General features: G+C 50.0%; 1 protein-coding gene across 1 annotated transcript in view; it reads right to left on the bottom strand.

The window, feature by feature from the left end:
- VPS8 (VPS8 subunit of CORVET complex) overlaps window positions 1-25,032 on the bottom strand; it is a 1,704,823-nt gene that overhangs the window by 612,179 nt on the left and 1,067,612 nt on the right. The window contains exon 37 of the mRNA XM_086955430.1: window positions 23,507-23,549. Within this exon, the coding sequence (XP_086811556.1) occupies window positions 23,507-23,549 (43 nt within the window). The remainder of the gene's footprint in view (window positions 1-23,506; window positions 23,550-25,032) is intronic.

The following is a 25,032-nucleotide window of genomic DNA, read 5'->3' as shown; positions in this document are numbered from 1 at the left end:
CGATTAGTATATTATTCATTTTATCTTTTTTGTATATGCAAGGCTGTCACATAGCCTTGCTTGGGGTTAGAAAGCTATTCTGGGAGGGCAGGGTTCTGTGGCATAGGAATGCCAGAGCAGGGGGTAATCTTCAATAGAAGGAGGAGACAGGCAGGAGAGGCCAGTTTCATTCACACCTCTATTCTTTGAACCCAGCCAGAGGGCAGGATTAAGGAAGAAATGAGGAGATGCAAGGGGGGGGGGCAGTATGGAGATTAACCAATCTGAAGGTGTGTTTAGCCAGCTGCTGCAAAATCAGCCATGTTGAATTTTGGAGAAATGGTTCACTCTGGGAGACTACAGTGCCACAGTTTGGAAGATATGGTCATACTATGGGGTGTTGCCCTGCACCTCATTGGACAGGAGTGCCCACCTGCTTTACCCAGAGAACTTGGAATACGTATCTAAGAGGGGCAGAGCCTCTCAGATCTGCTGCTTCAAACAAGAAGAAGGGGTCATGCTGAGATGTTTGATCTGCACCAACCACGCCCTGCACTCTGACTGACTGAACCTGCTGTACAATCTGGAAGTACAGCCTTGTGGACCTATCTTGCTTCCAAAGGATAAACAGTGGACTCCCTGCAAGCTACAGGGTAACAGAGTTGACCTGGACTATCACCACCAAGTATCCCAAGCCTGGAGTGCTACCAGTGGATTCATAAGGGTTTTGTCCAAGTGGATTGTGGGAATGAAGTCCCAAACATTCAAGGACCATCTTAGAGCTTCCAGACCCTTGAAGTAAGTTTTAGACAATTTTTAAAACAAAATTATAGCGCAAACAGAGAGTGTCTCGGCGCGAACCTTGAGGAGTGAAGAGAGACTGTTTACATGAAGGAGTGTTTTCATTCTTTTTTTTAAGAGACTGGGGTCCTGAATGCTACGAAGAGCAAATGAGAGCACACTCCAGGCTCACACAGCCCTAAAAGCAAGAGAGCTGCCACCCATCCTCTGCAGACGAAAGCGAGGAATGTGTGCTAGAAGCAGGGAGACTGAACGAAGCGGTCTAGCTGGTGTGTAAAACGTAAAGCGCTTCCTTAAATAAATTGGGCAGGAATTTTTGGGACCCTCAAAGGAACTTCAGCAAGAAGTTCCAGAAGTTTGGATCAACTTTAGAGCAACTTTGGGAAATAGCTCCATAAGTGGACCGACTCAACCTGCTGTTCAGGTTCGTCTCGCTGAAAATCTCCGGAGGTCTGACTTCCAGAGTTTGACAGTGAGATGGCGGAAACCCAAGCTGGTGAATCCTCACCGAAGCCGGCCTGGTGGAGAGCAGCAAGGGACCCCTGAAGAAAAAACTCAGTAAAAGTTTTTACGTCTGAACGTAAGAGAGCAGACTGGGAACAACGGTGAGAGTCAAGACACCAATCTTCAACCGCAAGCCGGCCTGGATCCCTAGTTCGTCCCACTGGAACCTTCCACAATTTTGACCAGGAGTATCGTCGCAAGGCAAGTCGGCAAACCCTCATCAAATCCAGACTGGCTGAGAGCTTCTAGGGACCACAGGAAGAAAAGCTCCAGAAAAGTTTTTAGGTCAGAAAGTAAAAACTTTGACCAAGACCTAGAGCGAAGGGTAGCCACACAGGGTTTGCATCGCAGTCGACCTGAAACGCTGACTTTGTCCCAATAGGCACTTTAGGTTTCTATGCGCTATATAGGGCTAAAACTGTGTGTTCTGCTCGCTTGTGAAGAAAAGCACAAATAAAAGAGTACACACAAGGAGAGGATTGGTTTGTCTTGTTTATTTTAGCCCAACACAGTCACTACATCAGGTAGTGCTGCACAGGATTCCTTAGCTGCAAAAATCTGTTCAGAACGTGCTGAGATTATTGCTATGAGAAAGACAGTCTTCAGGGTCAGGAGGAGTAGAGGGCAGTTGTGAAAGGACTCTAAAGGGGTACACATAAGTATAGTAAAGACCAAATTAAGGTCCCACTATGGCATCATGGCTTGTCCTTCGGTGGAGTGACATTTCTTTTCATTCCGACACAGAATGCTTCATCTATTTTCATTGCTACTCAGCCCATTCTCTGGATTGAGCGATTTGCTCATATTTCATGTGTTCTTTCCAGCCCTCAGCCTGAATTGTGTGGTGTGAAATCTTTCATGTTTTTTGCCCCACCCGCTCTCTCCTTCCCCCTCGTCTTGGGGTCTCTTATCACCCTGTTGACCCATTGGTTCAAGTCTATTGGCTCTGCCCATTTCTATGGGTCTCTTATTGGGGTTACTACGTCTCTCACTGGTGACGTCTTATGGTGGGTTATCCTTAACCCTGTGTTCTAGACTTGTTGTCCTTCACAGTTATGCATTATGGATGGGAACTTTCTGTTATCTGCAAGACTGTTTTTTCACTTCCTCATCTCCTTCTAAAGGTGATTTGGCCTTCACATGTAGGGTTGGTTTTCAGAGTGGTGCTCTGCTCTTCCTTTTTTCTACTTTTCAACATCCAGTGCCTGGCCCTGTCCTTTATGGTGCAGTTTTTTACCTTTCAATTTCTTTTTCATCCTTTTGCACACTGTTTCCATATTCTTCGAGTTTTTGGTGGCGGCTCCGCATTGTGACGCAGAAAAGTTTCTGAGAAGAAAACTGAAGTACAGCATGCCGGGAGGTGCATATATGGCCCCGCTGATGTCCTGTCCGAGGACGATATCAGGGCAGAGTTGTGCGGCGCCAATCCCGACGCGCAGAGGTGCTGATGCGGAGAGTTTTCCGGATCCAGTCTTACGCCTGGGGATACTCTAAGTTAAGGAATGTGCAACTAGACGTCTCTATCAGATTTGGACTTCTTGTGCTTCTTTCTAGACTTTGACTTACCAGAACTTGGAACATGATGACTTGTCACAGGAATGGTTCTGCATCCTTGATTTTGAGTGGGCCTTACACGACCTTTGGCGGTGTTCAGTGACATTCAGCCTACGTAAGAAAAGAGGCTCTTTGCAGGCTAACCTCCACTTTTTGCCTTCATTTTGCCTACTGGGCACTGTTGTAATGACTCTATACAGCCATGAGCCCTGCTAATCAATGCATATGTTCAGACCTTTTAAAAGCCTTTTAAAAGTGTATGTTTAATTGGCTTATACCCAATTGGCATAAGTTAACTTACTTGTAAGTCCCTAGAATATGGTACCAGCAGTACCTAGAGCCTCTAAGTCCCTAGAATATGGTACCAGCAGTACCTAGAGCCTCTAAGTTAAAGTGTCTCTTGTGGACTGTAGCACTAGTTGTACCACCATGAGTGTGACATGGTAAAACATGACATCCAGCCTGCCATTGCTGGCTGGATGAGCAGTTCTAAACTGCTAACTCGACTTAGCCATTTCAAGCCACGGCAAAGCTCAAGCCTTCCTTTGTAAAGTTTGTCAGTCACTATAAAGCAGACCTACTGAGCTCTAAAGGCAGGGTGCATTATAATAAAAGTTTATAATGGGTTCATGACTAATGGTCCTAACAGTAAAAACCCCACATTGTCGTTTTTACTGTTAGAAGGTAACAAGCCCACTGTTGTGTGCTGAATTGCAAGCTTGGTAAATTCTTATTGGGACTACTGAGTTTGGCACGTCAAGGTATCAAAAGAATCAGTGCATTCAATTCGATTTAATGGTAAAATCAACTTTATATCAATGTTTTCCAGTGCCCATTTACAGCTGCACACAAACACTTTCTTCCAAAACAGCCCCCTGCCCTCCTGGGGAGAGGTGTAGATGACTACCCAGAGAGGCACATCAAGGAACTGCAATGAGAGGAGGTGTTATCTCCTACTGCAAGGAAAGCCAAACAGGGTGTGGGCCCATAAGGCAAGCTTCAACGGGGAAGTCTCTTTTGAAGGGCAAATGGTATGAACACACATGAGTGGCTGCTACTTTTGTTTCACTAGGCACGATGCTTTCGGGGACAGAGAGTGGCTAGATAGGTTTTCCTGTGGGCGGGTAGCTCACAGGTAGCCACACCCCCGGGGTGGGTTACCAAGCTCCACAGGCAGAGAGAGGGGTTCTGCCATCTTGAGAGTGGGCAGAACACTAGGATAGCCAGATGCCACATTCCACAAAAAATCATCATCAGGCGAAAGGGATCCAAGTAGCCCATTGGGTTGTGACTGCCACATCCCCTGAAGGCACTTTCTGTGTATAAGGGAGGCAGCCCCAGATCTCACCTGTACTGGAGAAGAGGACCAAAGAAGGAGCGCCCTGCTGACATTGGACCCTGCATAGAGAGGCATAGAAGTTGGACTGCATTTGCTGATTCTTGGGCTAGCAAATAGAAAACTGTGACAATGATGTCTCGATCAAGGAGAAGTCATCCCCAGGCAGAAGCAGGGACTCCAAGAGTCTGTTGGCTGGCTTCTGGTTGCAACCAGGGCCACAAAAGCTAGAGAAGCCTGCTTTGGTGAGTTGGCAGCCAAGATCACCAAATTGTTGCTCACCGCTGAAGTGCAGTCTGGGAGACTGAGTCCTGATGCTCAAAAGCTGCACCTGAGTCTGCTGGATTCGGGAGAAACATCGGAGTGCCATTTGGTCACCCAGAAGGACAGTTATAACCAGAAGGAGGGAATCTGTGATTTTATTGTGACTGGAGAACAGTAGTCCAGTGGCAACTAGACGTTTGCTTGACCCATCAGGACTGTCTAGGGACATCGACTCCTGTGGCCAAAGTCACCCCATCAAGAACGTGGACTTAGTAGTAGCCCTAGTATGCCACCTGTCAGCCACACAGCATCTTTAGAATCCTATAGCATCTTCAGCATTCTGAATCCCTTGCATCAGGACCACTCCATTGAATACAATGAGAAGGTGCCATTGACACTGGAACTGCAGACTGCTTCTAACTGCTTCTAACTGCTTTGTCAGTCACCCTGACCTGCTCCCTGCCTGGTTGTCGAATGTAACTAGAAGTGACGGCACTGAACTTTGCTAACATTTTTTTTGCCGAAATGTTTTTAAGTGCCAAATTTGCGGTACTTAGCATCGTTTCTTTGCAGTTGTGTATAAGAACGAGTTACTTACCTTCAGTAACGATGTACCTGGTAGAGGCACAGTCTAGCTGCAGATTCCTTAACTTGGAATATCACCACGCTTCAAACTGGATCTGAAGAATCTTCAGCAGTACCTCTGCGCACCCTGGGACAGAGTCATGTGGCTCCGTCCTGACGTCGTTCACAGATATGGCGTCAATGGAGCCATGGAATATTGAAATATTCCTTATGGGACATGCTACGCCTCCGACCCAAAACTGCTTTATGCTTTCACAACCTCACTCCAGAGGACCTCATCGTGTCCAAGGGATGTGAGTGCTTCATGACAGACTCGGTCGATATGATTCCCGCCTTGTCCGTCACTCCTCGGAAGCCCTGCTCACCGGTCTCTCCTAGTGAACTGGGTTTAGAATGCTTGCTCCTTAACGCGCGCTCACTCATTAAAAATAATATTATTTTTAAGGAGTTGATTTTGGAGAAGAATCCAATCTGGGCTTTTATTACCGAAACGTGGGCTAAGGACTCATCTCGTCCAGACCTTACTGAAGCAGTCCCTGATGGGTACTGTCTGACTCGGCAGGATAGAGTCGGCCGGGTCGGTGGCGGTTTAGCCATCCTGCATAGGGACAACTTTCAATGTCATACCACGCTCCTATCTGACCCTAAGGATGCTATTCAGGTGGTCTACTTCTCACTACATGATTCCCATATTTCCCCATTTAATGGGATTTTGGTCTATCGTCCGCCCGGTCCCAGAGCAGACTTCAGTCTAAAACTGCTTCAGTTTTTGGAGCCTTACTTTGGTCGGGAGAATCTGACTATTCTGGGTGATTTTCATTTTCATTTAGAATTATTGGAATCACATGACACCTCCGTGTTGCTGGAAGCCCTGACAGCATGTGGATTCACTCAACTGGTGAAAGGACCCACCCACCGAGCTGGTCATACGCTCAATGGTATTTTCTCTAATGACCAGAGACTCTCAGTTATGGCTCCTTTCTCCCTCTCCTGGTCAGACCACTTGGCAGTGCCTTTCAAAGTGGCCTTCCCTAGTCAGGATAGTGTCATGAAAGTCCCGGGTACCTTTGAAGTACGCAGGAACTTTAAAAACATCGGTGAACACTCTTTTGACCCTTGGATTTCTAGTCTGTCTTCCATTCGGGAGATGGATCCCTCCTCAGCGGTGCCGCATTACGACAACATTCTTAAAGAGGCCTTGGACGAACTGGCGCCAGCTCGGTCCTGCTATTCAGCAAGGAAAAGACCATCAGCCCCTTGGTTCTCTGAACAACTCAGACTCCTTAGGCAGGAAGTAAGGAGACAGGAGCGTCGATGGCAGGCCAGTTGGGATCTCAAAGACAGGGAAGCTCATAAAACCCCGCTTAAGAGATATAAATCGGAAGTTATAGGACCAAGCAAGACTACTTTGTGGCCCTGACTTCCTCTCTTTCATCTCCCAAAGAGCTCTTCAGGATCGTGGACTCTCTCACATCTCTTCAGGTCCCCGATCCAGTTGTTCCATCTCAGGAGCTCTGCAATGACATCGCTCGCTTCTTCCAGTCCAAAATAGCGGACATCTACACTGCTCTGGAGTCTCAGAGGCTTTCTACGGCGGAGCCATCAGTTACTGTAGTCCCGGATGTTCCATCGGCTGAGCCTCCCCTGGCCGGCTATCTGGAATCCTTCCCCCCGCTCTCCCTACAAGATCTCGACAAGCGGCTTGATAAAACCAAGTCAGGGTCTCCACTAGATGCTTGCCCTCTTAAGATCTTGAAGCAGTGCAGGGGATCTCTTCTACCCCCCTTACTTGAGATCATGAATGGGGCCATCCGGGAGGGTGTCTTTCCACAGCAGTGGAAAAATGCTGTGGTCAAACCCCTCCTTAAGAAACCCTCCCTAGATCCAGGGGTTTTAAAAAACTTTCGCCCCATCTCACTGCTTCCGGCCCCTGCAAAGATGCTCGAGTCCCATCTTAACGAGCATCTAGCTGCCTTTGTGGAGAATTCAGGCTGCCTCGACCCTTCCCAGCATGGTTTCAGGAGGGAACATAGCACCGAGTCCGCCCTCACCCTGGTTCTCGATTCCATCCGTATGAGTGTGGATGAGGGTCGGACATCCCTCCTGATCCTTCTGGATCTCACAGCTGCCTTCGATACCCTATCTCCCCAGGTCTTAACATCTCGACTGGGTGAGATTGGGGTCCGGGGGGCAGCCTTGGGTCTGCTCTCTTCTTTTCTCGATCATAGGGAGCAGAGGGTTATGTTGGGAAAATATCTATCTCCATCCCTGTCTGTGCAATGTGGGGTCCCTCAAGGGTCGGCGCTTAGCCCCACCCTTTTTAACATCTATGTGACCCCCCTTGCCAGACTTATTAGATCTTTCGGGATGGAGGTAGTCTCCTACGCGGACGACACGCAGATCCTCGTGTCCCTCTCCCAGTCAATTGAGCTGACCGCCTCCAGATTTAGATCCTGTATGGAGGCCGTCGGCCAGTGGATGATATACAATTCACTCAAATTGAATGGGGAGAAGACCGAGGTGATGGTGTTCGGCGGAAGGGAAGATATCTGGTCTGGGGAGTGGTGGCCTGACTCGCTCGGTCTGTGCCCCAAACCTACTTCTTCGGCTAAAAATCTTGGGGTAATGATCGACCCTACCCTGGACATGCGCCAGCAAGTCAACAGGACGGTATCGACCTGTTGGGGCATAATTCATGTTCTCAGGAAAATAAGGAACTACCTTTCCCAGCCGGCAAGAAGACAACTTGCTGTCGCCCTTTTGGGATCGCGTCTGGACTACTGCAATGCGCTGTATGCTGGACTGAATAAGAGTCAGATGCAGCGCTTGCAGGTAGTCCAGAATGCAGCAGCTAGATTTGTCCTCGATCTTCCTCGTCGCTCTTCGGCCACGCTGGCTAGGAAGCAGTTGCATTGGCTTCCGATTAAGGAGCGTATTGTTTTTAAATCCATGTGTATGGTCTATAAAGCCTTGGCCAAAAGCACCCCCACAGGGATCAGAGCCATCCTGACATATTACAATCCTGGCAGGAGCCTCCGCTCCTCCAACCACTCTTTCCTCCACATCCCCCGTACTCGGAAAGCCAGATGGGGTGGTAAGGCTTTTTCCCTCTTGGCCCCTAAATGGTGGAACGACCTTCCATTAGAACTTCGGTCACTCCCCTCCCTCCAAACCTTCAGAGCAGCCCTTAAAACACGCCTCTTTGTTCAAGCGTACATGTAAGTGCAATATTGCCCGTTTTTTTTTTGATCCTTTTGTTAGGCGCCTTGACACCTTCGGGTTTTAGTTTGCGCGATACAAGATGCAAAATAAATAAATAAATAAAATAAATATAAGTCACATCAAGGCGCCCTGAAGTCAGGTTTCTACTGTGAAGCTTTTCCGAGCCACAACACGGAGCCACTACCAACACCGTGAGAGTGTGGGAACAGTGTGGAGAAAAAAGATCACAAATCTTTGAAACAACAATGACAAGAAATCATAAAATGATGAGAAACATAACCATGTATATCAATGAAAGAGTACTTTATAGGACTGAAGAGGGGGGGGGGGCGGAGCATAGAACCCGCCACTAGAAACAGTATTGCAAAAGTGAAGAGCCATGCCCTCCTATGAGGCAATTTAGAAAATAGCAATGAAGTTGCCCGGTGTCCCTCAGGACCTGGGGTTAGAATTTATATAAAAGATATATCGGTCCTGTCGGGGAATGACAATTTCTTAGTTGATCCAACAGATTATTAGTAAATGATTCACACCAGGAATTAAGTTTCAAGTTATATATTTGAGTTTTATATCAAATATAAAGGCTGAAACAATGTACATTAATGCACAAATGAAAATCAAGTGACTGTGGTGACTTGTGGTGATAAGTGAGAACAAAGGCACACTATATACCGTATACACATACAGTGCAGTGAACAGGGGGAGAAATTTCTAGTTCGTCCGGACAATTATATACATCAAACCCACAATCACTTAGATTGCTTCATTTTGTTCATGGGTCTTTGTAGAGACGTATTGTGTGCGTCGACGTTTCGACTCTAAATGATGCGCAAAAATTATGCGTCTTGGTCGGGTCTTCTTCAGGACAAGAGAGGGTGGGTGGTGTAGCCTGTAAAGTTAATAAAAAATGGGTCAGGTGTGTGTTAAAATTATATGACAACAAAGAGAGAGGTAGGGAGAGTTACAGGACACTCTTATTCCCCGGTTATATCTTTTATACAAAAGAAGAGTGTTGTATGGTTTTCAAAGGGACCACAAATGGAGCAAAAGAAACTAGCCTCACTTAGGTTAGTTAAGAAAGCCCTCACTCACCAACCTGGTGGTGACATGCTCCTTCATCGGGCCCCACTAAAGAGGCAGAGTGCCTTTTTAGTGTGCTTCGACGCCAGATTTACTGTGGAGCGGGTTTTTGTGTGAGTTCAGGCGTGCAGTGAAAATAAAATTAAGTGATGGTGAGGGATTAAAAAATGTCTTCAGTGTATCCAAAAATATTTATTAATTGATCACTAGGACATCCGTAAAAATATTAGTGTAGGAAAATTAGTCCACAATTAATTGTGTGGTTATTTCCAAAATTATCGATTGTCAGTCAACATGTTTCTGCCTTGAAACGGTGTAAATTTACCAGGCATTCGTCAGGACTATAGAAGTGTACTAAACCCTGGCGGTATGAGCGCGCTAAGGATCACCCTACCTAGGGACATGAAATAGTGAAAAAGAAAATGACAAAAAAGTTCAGGAAGGAGGACGTGTCTCCTTCTAAATACTCCTGGTTTAGGAGGCTTCCAAATTTGGTTTCCGCACCTGTAAAAAGAAAAACGACATAGACATACACAAAGGACAGGACACACAGTTAATGGTTGATCCTATACACATAGGTAAGTCCATGGTGCTCCATTTAATGTAGGTGGACAGCGGACGGCGTTTTAGCAGTATATTTAACACCACCTCTGTCCCTGGGCACATAAACACTAATAGTAAGGGAGTGTTTTGGCTATCAGTGAATTAGTGCAGCGGGTTAAAAGGGGGAACGTGTGTTCCTCATCAGGATAAATTGACCAAAGGTCTAGAATCCTGTGTTCGGAGTAAAAGCTAAAATGTCTCACTTGTTAGGTGTATTCAGAGTACACCATGGGTCTCAGGAGGGGGGGTGGTAGCGTAATTAGCACACCCTTCAAAGGAAAAACATAACAGAGTCAGAAAAATGCAAAATGTTACTTATCTTAACGATGTTGCCAATAGGATCAGAGTCACCCAAGGCTGGTTGTCTACTTACGCCCTCAACGCCAGGCACCCTCAGTATACCTGCTGAACCCTCGACCGGACCCTGAAGATAAAGAGCAAAGCCGGCAATGCTGTTTAAAAGTGCTCGGCAACTAACGCGACTCGTTTCTGGGGGGCGAGGCTTCATGGTGACTGGGTGGGTCTTAGCGTGTAGAGCCAATGGGAGCAAGCCGAGGGTCATGACGTATGGAAGAGAGCGTCAGGATTGATGTTTGGACGGCGTTGTCGAGACAACGGCGGTCATGTGCTCCGGTTTGCTCAGAGACTAGAACGTTGACCTGATACTCCAAGGAATCATGCGAAATTCAAAGGCGTGTAAACTTTATTAGTACTGCGCTTCTAAGTACACTGCACAAGGATTTAACCTCAACCACAGTATATCCTTACAATGAATTAGATAGTTCATGTTTGAACACAGCAATTAAATCAATGTTGATTTTAGGAGCTGACCATAGGTGGCATTAGATAACAGTGGTTATAATGGCCCCCGGTGATTGTGATGACAGGGACCACTGGAAAGTGTCTATTAGTGGGACAGTCCGGGGAATGATTCATTCCCGAGGGGGATGACAAGAAGCTCACCCTTTCCTAATTGTGGGTACGGTGCTGGGAGTGTTACCTGAGGTGTATACTGGTCAGAATGCAGGGTCACACAATGGTGTGGTGAGAGACCCTGATGCCCGGGGTATGGTGAATTAACGCCACATGATAAAAGGAGGGTATTGGTCTTGGCATAGTCTGTTTCATTTGTGGGTAGGTCGGAGAGGTCTGGGAGTCCGGGTCTCGTCGAGGTCTGGTTCCGGCAGGAAGGGCGACAGAGTTAACCGCTAGGAAGCTTGATGGTCCCTGCTTGTGCAGGGTGGTCACTCCTTGGCCACAAGGAAGATTTCTTCAGTCTTCTGTGGAGCAGAACGTTGAAGTCCAGAGTTTCTTCTTTGTAGAGTTTTTCAGGATAATCTAATCTGGAATGTGACCAGCTCCTACCTATATTCTGCTAAAGGGGGCTGTACTAGTTACTAGGTCCCTCCCATGGGTGGGACCAGGAAGGTGGGTGGTTACACCCCCTATCCTTTGTCCGGTTTCGTGCCAGAGCTAGGGCGGGAGTGCCCCAGCAACTGGTTTGAACCGGGGTATGCACAGGGACACCTTGTGTGCCCCAGGCATGTCTCATTCCTGGGCCAGAAGTAGGACGTGGTTTCTATTCGCACTTCTTTCTGGTACCGAAGAAGGGCAAAGGAGGTCTTCGCCCTATCTTGGACCTACGGAGATTCAACGGCTTCCACCCTAAGGAGAAGTTCAAGATGCTGACTTTGGCTCAGGTCCTAGCTGACCTGGACCCAGAAGACTGGATGGCAGCGTTGGACTTGCAGGACGCGTATTTCCACATCCCCGTCCTGCCGGCCCACCGGCGTTACGGTAGGCCACGAGCACTTTCAGTTTACCGTGCTCCCCTTCGGCCTTACCAGCACCCCACGGGTGTTCACGAAAGTGATGGCGGTGGTCGGAGCTCATCGGCGCAGATTAGGGGTTTCAGTCTTACCCTCTATCAACGATTGGTTGTTGAAGGCGGGCTCGCCCCAGACAGTCGTCTCCCACCTCCAGACTACGGCCGACCTCCTGCACTGCTGGGGTTCTCCATCAACGTGCTGAAGTCACACATGTGCCCCTCTCAGAAGCTCCTTTTCATCAGAGCGGTTCTGGACTCAGCGCAGTTTCGGGTTTATCCCCCCGGACAGCGGATTCGGGATATTCAGGCTTTATCCCGGGTCTCGGTCAGGTTGACGCTGCGGCTCCTGGGGCTGATGGCCTCCTGCATCCTTCTGGTGCATCACGCTAGGTGGCGAATGCGGGCTCTGCAGTGGGACCTGAAGTTTCAGTGGGCACAGCATCAGGGCAACCTGTCCGACTACATCCTGATCTCGGAGGACACTGCGAGACAGTTGTAGTGGTGGCTCACGGACCGCGATTGGGTCAGCGGCAGATCCCTCTTCCTTCCCCAACCGAAGCACGTAGTAATGACAGATGCGTCCCTTCTGGGATGGGAAGGCCACATGGGAGGGAGTGAGATCAGACACCTCTGGTCTCCCGCGGCGTTCCAGCTCCACATCAACCTTCTGGAGCTGCAGGCAGTCCGGCTGGCACTGAAAGCATTCCTTCACTCTGTCCGGGGAAGTGTAGTGCAGGTGTTCACACACAACACCACTGCCATGTGGTACTGCAACAAACAGGGCGGGGTGGGGTCGTGGACCCTTTGTCAGGTGGCTCTGCGCCTCCGGCAATGGCTGGAACACCAGGGCGTCACCCTGGTAGTTCAACACCTGGCAGTTCCCCTGAACGCCAGGGAGGACAAACTCAGCCGTCGGTGCATGATGGATCTCGAATGGCGTCTGAACTCGGACGTGGCGAAAGGCCTCTTTCAGCAGTGGGGAGAGCCTTGGTTAGATCTATTTGCCACCGAAGAGAACGCGCAATGTCATCAGTTCTGCGCGTTGGAATTTCCAAAGCGGCACTCGCTCAGAGACGCTTTTTGTCGTGAGTGGAGCTGCGGTCTTGTTGTACGTCTTTCCGCCTATACCACTTCTGCCCAGAGTGCTGAAATAAATCAGGCGCGACCGGGCCCAAGTCATTCTTGTGGCTCCGGACTGGGCACGAAGGTACTGGTATCCCGAGCTACTCAGCATGTCAGTCGATCCCCCCCGATTCGTCTTCACCTACATGCGTGGAGATTGAGGAGCGACAGTTGAGGCCATTTGACTTGCCTCCTGAAGTCTGTGATGTGATTCTGGCAGCCAGGCGTCCCTCCACAAAATCGGTATATGCCTGCAGGTGGAACAAATTTGTGGCATGGTGCACAGCAAAGGCTGTGGATCCACTCTCTGTCCCCCTATCAGAGGTTCTCCTCTTTCTTCTTTCTCTTGCCCAGCAGGGCGCTGCTCTGGGCACTATCAAAGGCTATTTCTCTGCCATTTCAGTCTTCTTGAGTCTTCCTGATCAACCTTCTCTTTTCAAGTCCCCTGTTGTAAACAGATTCTTGAAAGACATCACACACATGTTTCCTCCTGTTGCGTTTGTGATGCTTCAATGGAACTTGAACCTTGTTCTAACCTATTTTACGTGCGCTCCTTTCGAGCCACTTCACAATTGCCCTCTTCGTCTTCTGACTCTTAAGACTGCATTCCTGGTTGCCATCACCTCTGCCAGGAGAGTGCGTGAGCTCCAGGTGCTATCTTCTAAACCTCCTTTCCTCTCTGTCCATCCGGACAAAGTTGTCTTGAGAACTCGTCCTTCTTTCCTGCCCAAGGTGGTTACGGCCTTTCACATCGGGCAGTCCATCACCTTGCCCACCTTCTTTCCGCCTCCGCATCCCTCGAAAGAGGAAGAGAGGCTCCACAGTCTGGACCCAAAACGTGCGCTCTTCTTTTATCTAGATTGCACACGCCAGTTCCGGGTGGACAACCAGCTCTTTGTTGGTTACGTGGGTGCTAAGAAGGGACGGGCGGTGCACAAACGGACCATCTCTTGGTGGGTCATTTTGTGCATCAAGGTCTGTTACTCTTTGGCTAATAAGGAGCATCCTGTGGGGCTATCCGCCCACTCGACTCGGGCAAAGGCAGCTACTACTGCCCTCGGTCGGAGAGTCCCCTTGCAGGACATCTGTTAGGCGGCTATGTGGGCCTCGCTGCACACGTTTGCTAAGCACTACTGCCTGGACAGCCAAGTACGGAGAGATGACTTTTTCGGCAGTTGCGTTCTACAGGATTTTCTGGTGTGATCTTGGTTCACAGACCCACCACCGGGGTTGGTATTACTGGGGTGTCTATTCTAAGGTAAGGAATCTAACACTAACCTTTTTCTTTCAGATGCACAAGTTACTTACCTTCGATAATGATATATCTGTAAGAAACAGTAGTAAGTGTAAGATTACTTACCGCCCCACCCAACCTCCCCGTTCTGCGAACCGATATCTGGGGTCAAGGTATCTCTCTTTGAGGGCCCTAGTTTTCATGGCACCAGTGTCAGTCGCTGGCATGGCTCTGCGTTCCTGGCGTGGAAAGCTATGAAAAAGAACTGACGTCAGCGCCCGAGGGGGTGTCCAAGTGCTCCGACGATGTCATCCCGGCGATCACGACGCCGATGATGGACGTGACGCCGCAGACGACGCCTACCGACACGCAGGGGTACTGCTACGCAAAACTTTCCGGATCCAGTCTGATGCCTGGGGATATTCTAAGGTAATCAACCTAACACTAACTACTGCCTCTTACAGATATATTGTTACCGAAGGTAAGTAACTTGTGCGCTGCGTCCCAAGGCAGTAGTGGCTGCTGTTGCCCTGGTAGAATGGGAACGCAGCCCCACAGGATGCTCCTTCTTAGAAAACGAGTAACAGGCGAGAGATGGTCTGTTTGTGTACAGTCCGACCTTTTTTGGTGCCCACGTAGCACACAAAGAACTGGTCATCCACTCGGAACTGTTGTGTGTGCTTCAGATAGAACGAGAACGCACATTTTTGGTCCAGATGGTGGAGCCTCTCTTCCTCTTTCAACGGATACGGAGGGGGAAAGAAGGTGGGCAAAGTGATGGTCTGCCCGATGTGGAATGGCGTGACAACCTTTGGCAAGAATGAAGGACGGGTCCTTAAAACTACCTTGTCCGGATGAACAGAAAGGAAAGGGGGTTTAGAAGAAAGAGCCTGGAGCTCACTCACTCTTCTGGCAGAGGTGATAGCTACCAGGAAAGCCGTCTGGAGAGTAAGCGGACGCAAAGGCAAGTCATGAAGGAGTTCAAAGGGAGCGCACATCAAATATGTTAAAACCAGGTTTAAGTCCCAATGAGGCATGATGAACCGCACGGGAGGAAATGTGTGCATAATGCCTTTCAAAAAACGGTTAACAATCGGGACTTAAAAAGAGAAGACTGATCTGTAAGCCTTAGAAAGGCGGAGACGGCCACAAGATAACCTTTGATAGTGCCCAGAGCAGAGCCCTGATGGGCCAAAGAAAGAAGGAACTTAAGAACTTCAGAAAGAGGGGCAGAAAGGGGATCCACAGACTTTGCTGTGCACCATGCCGCAAACTTGTTCCATCTGCAGGCGTATACCGTTTTAGTGGAAGGATATCAGGCTGCCAGAATGACATCACAGACTTCGGGAGGAAGATCGAAAGCTGTCAACTGTCGCCGCTCAATGCCCACGCATGGAGGTGAAGTCTGAACAGGTTCGGGTGGAGGACCGTCCCCTGCTGCTGCGACAGAAGATCCTCCCGAAGAGGCAAACGGATCGGGGGATCGATTGTCACGCTGAGTAGCCCGGGATACCAGTATCTTCGTGCCCAATCCAGGGCCACAAGAATGACTTAAGCCCGGTTGCGCCGAATCTTCTTCAGCACATTGGGCAGAAGTGGTATAGGCGGAAAGGCGTACAACAGAGCGCAACTCCACTCGCGATGAAAAGCGTCGCAGAGCGAGTGCTGCTTTGGAAATTCCAACGCGGAGAACTGATGACTTTGCACGTTCTCTTCGGTGGTGAATAGATCTAACCAAGGCTCTCCCCATTGCTATAAGAGACCTTGCGCCACGTCCGAGTTCAGACGCCATTCGTGATCCATCAAGCACTGGTGGCTGAGTTTGTCTGCCCTTGTGTTCAGAGAATCTGCCAGGTGTTGTACCACCAAGGTAATGCCTTGAGGTTCCAACCATGTCCAGAGGCGCAGAGCCTCCTGACATAGTGCCCAGGACCCCACCCGCCCTGTTTGCTGCAATACCACATGGCGGTGGTGTTGTCGATGAACACCTGCACTTCCCTGCCCTGGACAGAGGGAAGGAAGGCTGTCAGTGCAAGTCGGATATCCCGAAGCTCCAAAAGGTTGAAATTGAGCCGGGACTTCGCCGGAGACCAGAGGCCTCTGATCTCTGCCTCTCCCAAGTGGCCTTCCCATCCCAGGAGGGACGCATCCGTCACCACTGTGTGCTCCGGTTGGGGAAGGGAGAGGGATCTGCCATTGACCCAATCGCAATTCGTGAGCCACCACTGCAATTGTTGTGCAGTGCCCTCTGAGATCCGGACATGATCGGACAGGTTGCCCTGATGCTGTGCCCCACTGGAACTTCAGGACCCACTGCAGAGCCTGCATATGCCATCTGGAATGTTGCACTACCAGGATGCAGGAGGCCATCAGGCCCAGGAGCCGGAGGGTCATCCTGACTGAAACCCGGGATAGAGGCTGAAAAATCAGAATCATAGCCTGACCATCCCGGACTCGCAGCTCTGGAGGATAAACCAAAAACAGGGTCGAATCCAGAACCGCTACGATGAAGGGGAGCGTCAGAGAGGGACTCAGGTGCTACTCCGGCACGTTGAAGCAAATGCTGGAGGTCGCCGTAGTCTAAAGGTGCGTGACAACTGCTTAGGGCGAGCCCGCCTTCAACAACCAGTCGTTAAGGTAGGGGAAGACTGACACCCCTGACCTTCCCGACCATCACCATCCCTTTCGAGAACACCAGAGGGGCAGTGGTAAGGCCGAAGGGGAGCACGGCAAACTGAAAATGTTCCTGGCCAGCTGTGAACCGCAAGTAACGCCAGTGGGCCGGCAGGACGGAGATGTGAAAATATGAGTCTTGCAAGTCCAACGCTAACATCCAGTCTCCAGGGTCGAGGGCAGCCAAGACCTGAGCCAGTCAACATCATGAACTTCTCCTTCCGGAGAAAGCGATTGACCAAGATGGGACGCAAGCCCCCTTTGTCCTTCTTGGGTTCCAGAAAGTAGTGGGAATAACAGCCACATCCGACTTCTGGCCCAGGAACGCGCTTGATGGCTCCCTTGGCCTGTTGGAGAAGCGCAAAGTGATCCCCCGACATGCGGTGGAACTGAGGTGGCATGGTCGGGGGTAGACTTGAAGGGGAGGGAGTAGCCCCTCCAGACGAGTTGCAGCACCCACTTGTCGGAAGTGACAGAACGCCAATGGGGAAGGTGATGCCGAATCCTGCCACCCACTGGCGTGGGGTGCAACCCGAAGCTCAGACTAGGAAGGCTTCGAAGCAGACGTCGCAGGGGCGGAGGTGGACTGACCCTCACGCCGGCCTCCGGAGCCGCCACGGCATCCTCCACGCCCACGGCCATGCAGAGTTTGGTTCTGCACAGGCTTTTGACTAAACGAGTGGGCAGGGCTGCCCATTCCATGGCCACGAAAGGAATGAAAAGTAGACGTGGCCGGGAGCGTGGTGGAAAGGCCCAAGGACTTGGCTGTAGCTCGAGAGTCAATAAAACGCTCCAGCGTACAGACGAGTGCCATCAAAGGGCTTGTCCATGAGCGAACTCTGGACGTCCGGGGAGAACCCGTAGATCTCAACCAGGCGTGGCGACGAAGCGCCATAGTCGTGAAAATTGCACTACCGAGGGAGTCCGCTGTGTCTAAGCCACAACGTATGGTGAATTTAGCTGCCCCAAGCCCTCGGCCACAGCCTGAGACAGCACAGCCTGGACCTCTTTCGGGCACTGAAGTAAAACTTGAGCAACGGTATCCCACACTGCGTGGGAGTAGCGGCCCAACAGGCAGCCCTAAGCTGGCCGAAGAGAACCGCTTGCTGAACTGCTCCAGCTTCTTAGAGTCCTTATCTGACGGGGCCGTGGAAAAGGCACTCTGGGACGTCGAAGCTTGAATGACCAGACTCTCAGGCGTAGAGTGAATGGTCAGAAAGGCAGGGTCACCCGGAGACAGGCGATGACGCCTGGCGACGTTCTTATCCACAGGGGCCCCTGTGGCCGGCCGCGACCAAGTGCCCAACAAAACATCAGTAAGGGCGTGATTAAATGGCAGCAGCAGTGGCTCCGATTAAGTGGATGTCCACTGGAGCACCTCAGTGAGGAGATCAGTCTTTAGGGACACTGTAGGGAGATCAGGGTTAAGGACCTCAGCCTCCCGACGGAGCATCACCGTGTACGAGACACCTTCTTCCATAGTGGGAGGGAGAGAGGCAAACCCCGGGTCAGATAAAACGTCAAGGTCGCCAGCCTCCTCCAAGTCGTCTGCCCAATACTGCTCAGAGTCACACTGACGAGCAAGAGGGTCCTTGGACCCCACCCAGTCATCCTCTAGCTCTGCCGTATGTGGGGAAGACCGCGACGGCAGGTGAAGGACCAGGGAAGGAACAAATCGCACCGGGAATGGCGCCAGCTGGGGCCAGACCGTGTCCCAATTCGGATTCTAGGTGGGGATAAAACCGTCCGGGAACCGGGGCAGAGACGGAACCAACGGCATCCACTACAGCGACACAGGCCGAGCCGAGGGGGGCAGTGGGGTATGAGCAGGCAGCATGGGACCTCTTGGCGCCATGGCCGGAGCCAACGGCGCAGGATCCTGCAGCGCCGGGGTTGGAGGCGCCGGGCCGGAGGTGCTGGCGGCACCGGGGCCAGAGCCGCCGGTGGAGTCGACGGACCAGCAGGATCCTGACACGGGACCGCAGGGCCCAAAGGCGCATCGGCGGGAGCCCGAGGCTTAAACAGGCGGTCCATGGCAGCGAGAAACTCTTGCACTGGTACGGGAGTCGCCGGCGGACTCGGGTAAGGCGGGTAGGCCACGCAACTCCCAGGCTCCAAAGGAGCCTTAGGGGCGGAACCCCTGTCCCCCTCGTCCGCATCCGAGGACCGACAGGGGATGTCGGAAAGCGACAACGCCTCTTTGACTTCTTTTTGTGTCATCTCTTACACGAATCAGAGGGTGAAGACTTGGAGCCTGAGAAGAGATGATAGAGGCTCCACGAGCGTTCACGAGAACGGCCCCTGGACCGCTGGGACGAGTGCCGAACTTCATCCGGTGCAAGGCCAGGAATACCTGAACCCCTGTGCTGCAAACAGCATAGGGACAAGAGCCCCTGCGTGGGAAGTGCATAGGAAGAAAGGGGCAACGTGCACCAGTGAAGTGTCTGGCCATAAGCGAAAACCAGATAGGGTCTGAGCCGCAAAAGAAGACCTAAGCACATCCCAACACCCGAGAATAAAGAGTTGATAATACCACAAGAAGAGAACGCACCAAGATAGTGGAGCAAGGCATACCACAGGCACATGACTGTGAACATACCTGGTACATACTCACATATTGTGTCCGTATAGAATACAGAAAGAAACCGTTCTGTAGCGAAACAGCACACCATGACCCCCAGAGACACGTGCTTACGTCTAAGACAGCCAACAAAGGCACAAAGAGCACAGAGAAAAGGTGAAGAAAAACAAAAAATACTCTGGAGTAGCCTGCCTCCATAGAGGTCGAAAAGTGTTACGGACCGACAGTAGACCACAACTCATAGGCTCCGGGAGAGAGCGACACCAATCTTGCGGGTCTCACCAGAGGTGATGTCCTACAACAGTAGGAAAAGCGACGAAGGAAGGAGCCTACAGTATGAACTATAGGACAATCCTCCAGAAAAACCATCCTAAGAAGACTTCGCTGGAGCCTTCGAAGCTTCCTGTGCAAGGAAGAATTGCTATACAACAGCCAACGAAAACCCCACATAGAGTATGTCTTATCCCTGTAAAAAGACAGGGACACCTATTGAGACTAGCCCAAAGACAGGGGACTAAAAAAAAAAATGCAGAAACAGCCGGCTAGCTGTACCAAATGAGGACAAAAGCAGCTGATTAGCCATACAGTCCGTCCGGGCAATAACGTCTTGAGCCCATAGACGGATACCAGAAAAAACAGTGACAACACTACAACCAAAGTAAAAGTCTGTTACCAGGACTAAAAACCACGGGATTTATGGAAACCCAGAAATGAGACGTTGGACCGCTGAGTCAGCATGACTGCCATCAAGGGAAACCCCATAAAAGGGCAAATCCCGAAGACGCTACTGAACATTCGAAGGAAAACTGCCATTGTGCAACCAGGCATGGCGGCATATAGCAACTGACCTGGCCATAACCCGACCCACAGCGTCAGGGGTGTCCATGGCCGACCAAATGGAAAACTGTGCCAGTTCCCGGTTATCATGAAGCAGCAGATTCAGGTCTGTCCAAAAGCCCTCTGGAAGAGACAGAAGGAGAGGCTCAACCGAGTCCTAAAGGGTAAAAAGTAGCCTGTGTAAACATGCACGATGTGTTCAAAGACCGAAGAGCCGAGCTGGTGGAAGCAAAGACATGGCGACCACATACCTCCAACCAGTGAGACTCTAGTGAGAGGAAGTACCGGAGGAGGGGAGGAAGATAGCGAGACAGAGGCTGCTCGGACTACCAGCCCTCGAGCCCTAGGATGGGAGGATAAACAGACAGGGTCATCTGGAGCCAGGGGATGGCAATGTGTAATAGCACGATCCTCAGGGTCTCCCGATTAGGGTGTCGCCCAAGTCCCAAGAAGAATGTTATATAATGACCCGCCAAAAGGCAACAAGGGCTCCACCTCCACATCCCCCTGGTAGAGTAGATCCAACAAGGGATCAGAAGGCAGAAAGACTAAGGGAGTCTGCATTAGTAAGATATCCGCAGCTATGCGAACCGCTCTCGCAAATGCTGCACTAGCCTCCGTGGCCATTCTAGTTGGCGACAATAAGCCATCTGTAGGGGACGGTTGTAGCCTAACCTGTCCACCAAAAGGCAGAGGCTCTGCAGCCCGAGGACGACCAAAAACCTGCCATGGGTACCTGCTCTTAGGAGCATTGACACAACCCTGGGAGTGGTGAACCCTCAGAGGACAAATCCTCCTCCAACAGAGGAGCAGCAGGGGACAGCACGGGCATCGACCGACATCGAGATGGCGTCGCATCGACGACCAACGAAGAGGACTCGTCGGCCCAGCATCGGACCGGCGTCGACTCGACCTCCACCGAGATGGGAAACTGCAGTGAGGAACTGCGTCAACTTGGAGTTGAGCTGTGCACTGCAGCTGCACCCGGCACCAGTGCAGGAAACCTCACAGGGCTGTGCGGCGGCTCCACAAGAGGGCCGAAAGTCTGACTGGGTTTCCCCTCCAGGCCGTGTCCCGACGTCGCAGCGACACTGGAACCAGAGTCAGGGAACTCGATTGGCGCCGAGGACGAACCCACCAGCGAATTCCCGATCTGAGCCCCTACGCCCTCTTTGTGGCCCAAAGGCACGCCATGGAGAGGAGGTGACCCAAAGATGGCCTATAAAGCCCTAGAATAGGCTTTCATCTGAGATATAGATGCCCCAACACCAGGAAATGGTGGGTAGTTGGGGGGTTGACTCGTGGGGGCTCGTGTCCAGTGAAGACCGGGAGCAGCAGGCCTCAGCGTCATGTTTATGGGGGCTTAAGGGCCTCCAAAACTTCTGCCTGTGCCTACCTGCGTCAGGCGAACGACGTCCGCGGGAACGACTTCATGACCTGGCCTGAACAGAAGCCCCAGCTTGAGATGGAGACCGGTGATGCGAGGACTCCGAACAGGACATTCAGGCAAACAGCAACTTCATCCGATGTTCCCGCGGGGACTTTAGCTTCAGCTGCCGGCAGGCGTCGCACTCCTCGGAGCTGTGGTGCTCTCCCAAGCATGCATATATTGGGAGGTTCCGTCGCCGACATCTGCTGAGTACAGATCGCACACGACTTGAAGCCCTTAGGCATGGCACACTGTTCCTGGACGCTTAAAGGCATTGATAAGACCGGAAAACAAAAACTGGCCAGAGGAACCGCTTCTCCTGGATCCGCGTTGGGAAGGGAAAAAGAAGGAAACTGACGTTAGCGTACCGGGAGGGACTTATATGGCTCCACAGACATCATATCCGTGGTCGAAGTCAGGACAGAGTCATGCGATGATGTCCCCTGGCGCACAGAGGTATTGCTGAAGATTCTCTGGATCCAGTCTGACGTCTGGGGAAATTCTAAGTTAAGGAATCTGCAGCTATATGTCTCTATTAGAAAGCTGTGATTTATTGTTTTTTCAAGTCTTTATACCTCCGTGGATCTTGTTCGTTTTGGTGTCTATAAATTTATAAAAATACAGTTTATTTTTATAAATTGGTGTTGGATTTCTTGAGAGTTATATTTTCTTCTTATCCAATTGTTTTGGTGCTCCAATTGTTTTGGTGCTGCCCAATGCTTTACACTAGTTCCTTTGTTTAAGCCTGACTGCTCAAAGCCACAGCTGCCCAGGGTTCAGTTAAGTTTTGACAAACAAGCCTGAATGGAGCAAAGACTATATTCTGCCTGTATTACATGGTGAGGTAACACAACCACACTGTATAAAACAACACTTTCCCCATAACTAGCTTCACGCTTCTGGTTTGCCTCGGGTTCATCAGGGTACACTCCTCGCACAGCTTAGGAGTTGTGGCTTTAATCCAAACAAAAGTCCCAAAAAGGCAAAGACTTTGTAGTTTTAGGAGGTGGCTTGTCCCCTTGCACTCTGGAGAATTTTAAAAGAAAAAACGTATCAATTGATGAGAAAGAGTTAGGCACTAGCTCCTGATCTGCGTACAAAGGTCTGGTAAGAAAGGAACTAATGTCAGCTCCTTTGGGTCATGCATATACCCAGCTCCAGTCATCACTTTCGGGGTGGAACAGAGAAAAAGCGAATCCACACAACGCCACCCACTGATATGCAGGAGTGAAAATTCATCTAGATCCCACCTGGAACCTGGGGATATTGTAAAGGTGAGGAATCTGCAGTTAGAGGTATCCATCTGAAAGCAATAAACAAGCAAACATGATTTCTAATGTTACTATAGAAATTTGAACAAGCACACAAGGTATATTCAAAGGCACAGTAAAGTTTCTTGTTTTAGAATTGAAATTGACTAGCTTGGCCTCAAAGTGCTTTAATTTACTCATTAATGCCACAGGTAGAAGAAAAGGTATCTGTCTGGATTCATCTCCCTAAATCGATAAGGATTTGAAAATGGGGAATCAGGCCTTGACCCTCTTGGTATGTCCTGTCATTTCACAAGCATGATGAAGGACACGTTTTTGCAGTGATGTTCACACTTCTGATGAGGTAATATGAGGAGGAGTTTCTAGGAGGGGAGCATGATTTCAACTTGATTTTTTTAAAGCCATTGTCTCTGCATAGGAGAATGTTGCATTCTCCATGATGGACTGTACATACATGACTGTTAGGTATTGGGAGGAATTTAGGATACATTTACAACAGGGAAAGTATCAAAATGATGTGTACTTGGTAAGTGTAAGAGTTATACTTCTTGTTCAAACAGTGACTTTCATGTTAAGTATGTCAGGTGGTTTAACAATACTTACTCTCATCTTCCTGAGTGAGCACCAAGAGTTTTTTTTTAAGTCTCTGAAAAATAATCAAGTTAAAAGTGGTGTTAAATTTTCAATATATTTTAGAAATAACTTACAGTACTTTTTAAAAAAGTAACTAGCCATAACTGTGCTCATTTTAAAGACATTTGTGAACTTTAGCATTTAGTAAGTATCTACAGGTGGAAGTTGCAGGGTAGAAGGACATGGATTGATTTGTTTACAAGTACACAAGTTTATAAAGCACATGTATATACATGATTAAATGAATAATGCATTGATACTGTGCTAATAAGAGATATAAAGGGAAAAGGTAGATCAGCGCTGCAAATCTAGAAGAAATCATTACATTCACGCAAAATGTTAGGCAGCACTTAAGAAATCTTTCAGCTGTGCTCCCATCTTCCAGCATTCAATTCTAAAAGAACCATTTATTATGCCAACATCAGAAGAGCCTACTGGTTGGCGACCTCTGACCCTGCTCACAGGAAAGTCGCTCCCCACACTGCTGCACGGCTCTGCCTGCACTGTTTTTGCCTAATCTTGTATTTTTCCCCTGTGCCTAACTTGCTTTCTTGCCTAGACTTGTTTTATTCCCCTGTGCCTGTACTTGCTTTCTTGCCCAGACTTGTTTTAATTCCCCTGTGCCTGTACTTGCTTTCTTGCCCATACTTGTTTTTATTCCCCTGTGCCTGTACTTGCTTTCTTGCCCAGACTTTGTTTATTCCCCTGTGCCTGTACTTGCTTTCTTGGCCAGACTTGTTTTTATTACTCCGTGCCTGTACTTGTTTTCTTGCCTAAGCTTGTTTTTCCCTCCCGCGGCCCGCCCGTTTTTCCAGTCGCTGCGTCCCTGTGGCCCGCCCCCCTGCAATCCCATTCAATGCCCCGCTCCTTCCTCCCAGCTGCTCCTCCCTCCCACATCCCCTCATACGGAGGCCGCGCAGCGGGCGTGCCGGAGGCGCACCTAAGGCACGCCTGTCTGATCCCGTCCGCACCTGGACCGCGCCCAGTGCCAGGACCCCTGGAACCCGCAAACGCCACAACGCTTGACACTGTTACTATGCCAGAACCCTCCACGCACTCAACACCGGATGATCACACACCTGCTTCCTGGACGCCCCGAAACGCACCCACGGAGAAGCAGCTTCACAAGCATCCGCCCCACCATGCTGCTGACTAGGAAAGGACCCTGTGAGAAGTTGGCCTGATATGCAGTGCTCATTATTCTAGTGATCACTATGTATCAGTCCAAACAACCCTTATTGATGGTTGGTTGTAAGTCAACCGTAGACCAGCTATCCTAGTAGCATGGACAAGAGCAGTCTTTAGGCTAAACTCTAGAGGGCGTGTTAAGCCAGCTGTTATACCATCACATATACCCCTTGAACACCAAGTGAAAGGACACCACACAAGTTGTTATGAAAATAAAAGGATATTTATTTAGAACACAACAACCCTGGACTCTTTATGAGGAGAGGGTGCTAAGCACAATACAAAGCTCTTACGAAAATACTTCAAGT

This window comes from Lissotriton vulgaris, chromosome 2_1 (genome assembly GCF_964263255.1).
Source record: "Lissotriton vulgaris chromosome 2_1, aLisVul1.2, whole genome shotgun sequence".
Taxonomy (NCBI): Eukaryota; Metazoa; Chordata; class Amphibia; order Caudata; family Salamandridae; genus Lissotriton; species Lissotriton vulgaris.
This window is presented reverse-complemented; position numbering and strand designations above follow the sequence as displayed.